A 1,700-nucleotide genomic window follows, 5' to 3' on the forward strand; every position below is an offset into this window, starting at 1 on the left:
GTGGTATAGAAAGCCTGCAGGAAGACTCGATTTGTGCAAGTTCTCATTAATATTGAATGACTTAAGCTGTTTGACTTTGATTGGCTAACAGCCAGCCAATGAAAGACTGGCCATAAGCATCCTTTACCCAGCACAACTGGGAAACTCATGAATAGTAATAAGCTCAGACAACATGACATTAGACTGAACAGCTTTTGTAATTGGCCTGATTTCTCGGCCTATTTCTTTTCAGTGGCTAGAGCTGACAGAGGAGGAAGCAGTTCATCTTCACATTCACAACATAACACAAACACATATGGACCTAACATATTTAAAAAAATGCAAGTCAAAACGGTTTTGTGTGGCAGGGCACCTTTAAACACCATGCGTTACCTATATCATATATAATATATATATATATATATATATATATATATATATATATATATATATATATAGATGTATATAGATGTGTGTGTGTGTAGAAAAGCAATTAAGAGCTTTGAGTTTGATAGTGGAAATAAATACCTCTGCTTTAAAAATGTATATTTAAACTGCATTACGACTGTGAATTAAATATGTTGGACAGTGCCCTGTACTTACTACTGGAATTATTTGGCTGCCTTTAAGATCTGTTGTGGGAAGGAAGCTTAGGAAACATATGAATGACTGGGAATGGGATGTTTATGATGATGCTGATGCTGTGTTTTTCTCTCCTCAGCGATATTCGAGCAGTCCTGTGAGGCATACAAACACAAAGGCAACACGTCGGGGTATTATCACATTGATGTGGATGGCAGCGGACACATCAGACCACAGCTAATATACTGCGACATGACAGGTAGCTGATACACGCACGCATCAAAACAACACACCCTCATGTCCAGCTTTTTTCATCCTTTCTGTCCGTCAGTCCTGCTGAGTAAAATGCAGACTTTTTTTCTCTGTCTTTCTTCCTTTTGTATCTCCTCCAGAGGACAAAACGTGGATTGTGATCCAGCACAATAACACAGATCTGACGACAGTCCGACCCTCGCCGGGAAAGAATCAGCACTCGGCTCACTTTGAATACACATCTGAGGAGAAACAGCTGGAGGCCGTAATTGGCCAATCGGAGTACTGCGAACAGGAACTGACCTACCACTGCAGGAAGTCACGCCTCCTCAACACACCGGGTAACATTCTATAGTATTCAACCAACACAGGGATTATTTAAAAAATGTCAATACAAAAATGGAAGTTTTAGGATATCATGTACGTGAGTAACTGTGAGGTACTCCTCAAAAGTAAATATATGGCTGCTGCCATATATTCACTAAAACACTAAACAATTTACTGTGATAAAATGTGCAATAATCCTCACTACTTCCCTTTACTGTGAACTACGGTGCAATATTTGCAATTTTTATTGTTGTGACACATGCAATATACCCCATAGTTGTATCCTCCAGTTATAGTATTCATCATTTGTTATAGTTTTGCATTCTGTTATACAGTCTATGTCTTTTTGTTTTATTTTGTTTTAATGTAATTACCTTGTATAATCTTTTTTTCTATTTTAGTCAGTGTGCTTCTCCCTTAACTTTTTCCCTTAACTCTTTTTACTTGACTCAAAGAGCCTGCACAATGATTCCTATGTGCCTGGACTGTTTGGTGTATGCACAAATGGCTAATCAAAATCTTGAATCTTGCCGTGTAGGGCAGTGTCCAGACACGTGACA

The 1,700-nt window shown here is 38.5% G+C and overlaps 1 protein-coding gene across 1 annotated transcript in view; it reads left to right on the forward strand.

The window, feature by feature from the left end:
• The window catches only part of LOC116705469 (contactin-associated protein-like 4), a 66,091-nt gene that overhangs the window by 46,413 nt on the left and 17,978 nt on the right, over positions 1 to 1,700 (forward strand). Inside the window, exons 12-13 of the mRNA XM_032541672.1 lie at positions 701 to 820; positions 954 to 1,154. Coding sequence (XP_032397563.1) covers positions 701 to 820; positions 954 to 1,154 — 321 coding nt within the window. The remainder of the gene's footprint in view (positions 1 to 700; positions 821 to 953; positions 1,155 to 1,700) is intronic.

Source organism: Etheostoma spectabile, chromosome 17 (genome assembly GCF_008692095.1).
Source record: "Etheostoma spectabile isolate EspeVRDwgs_2016 chromosome 17, UIUC_Espe_1.0, whole genome shotgun sequence".
Taxonomy (NCBI): domain Eukaryota; kingdom Metazoa; phylum Chordata; class Actinopteri; order Perciformes; family Percidae; genus Etheostoma; species Etheostoma spectabile.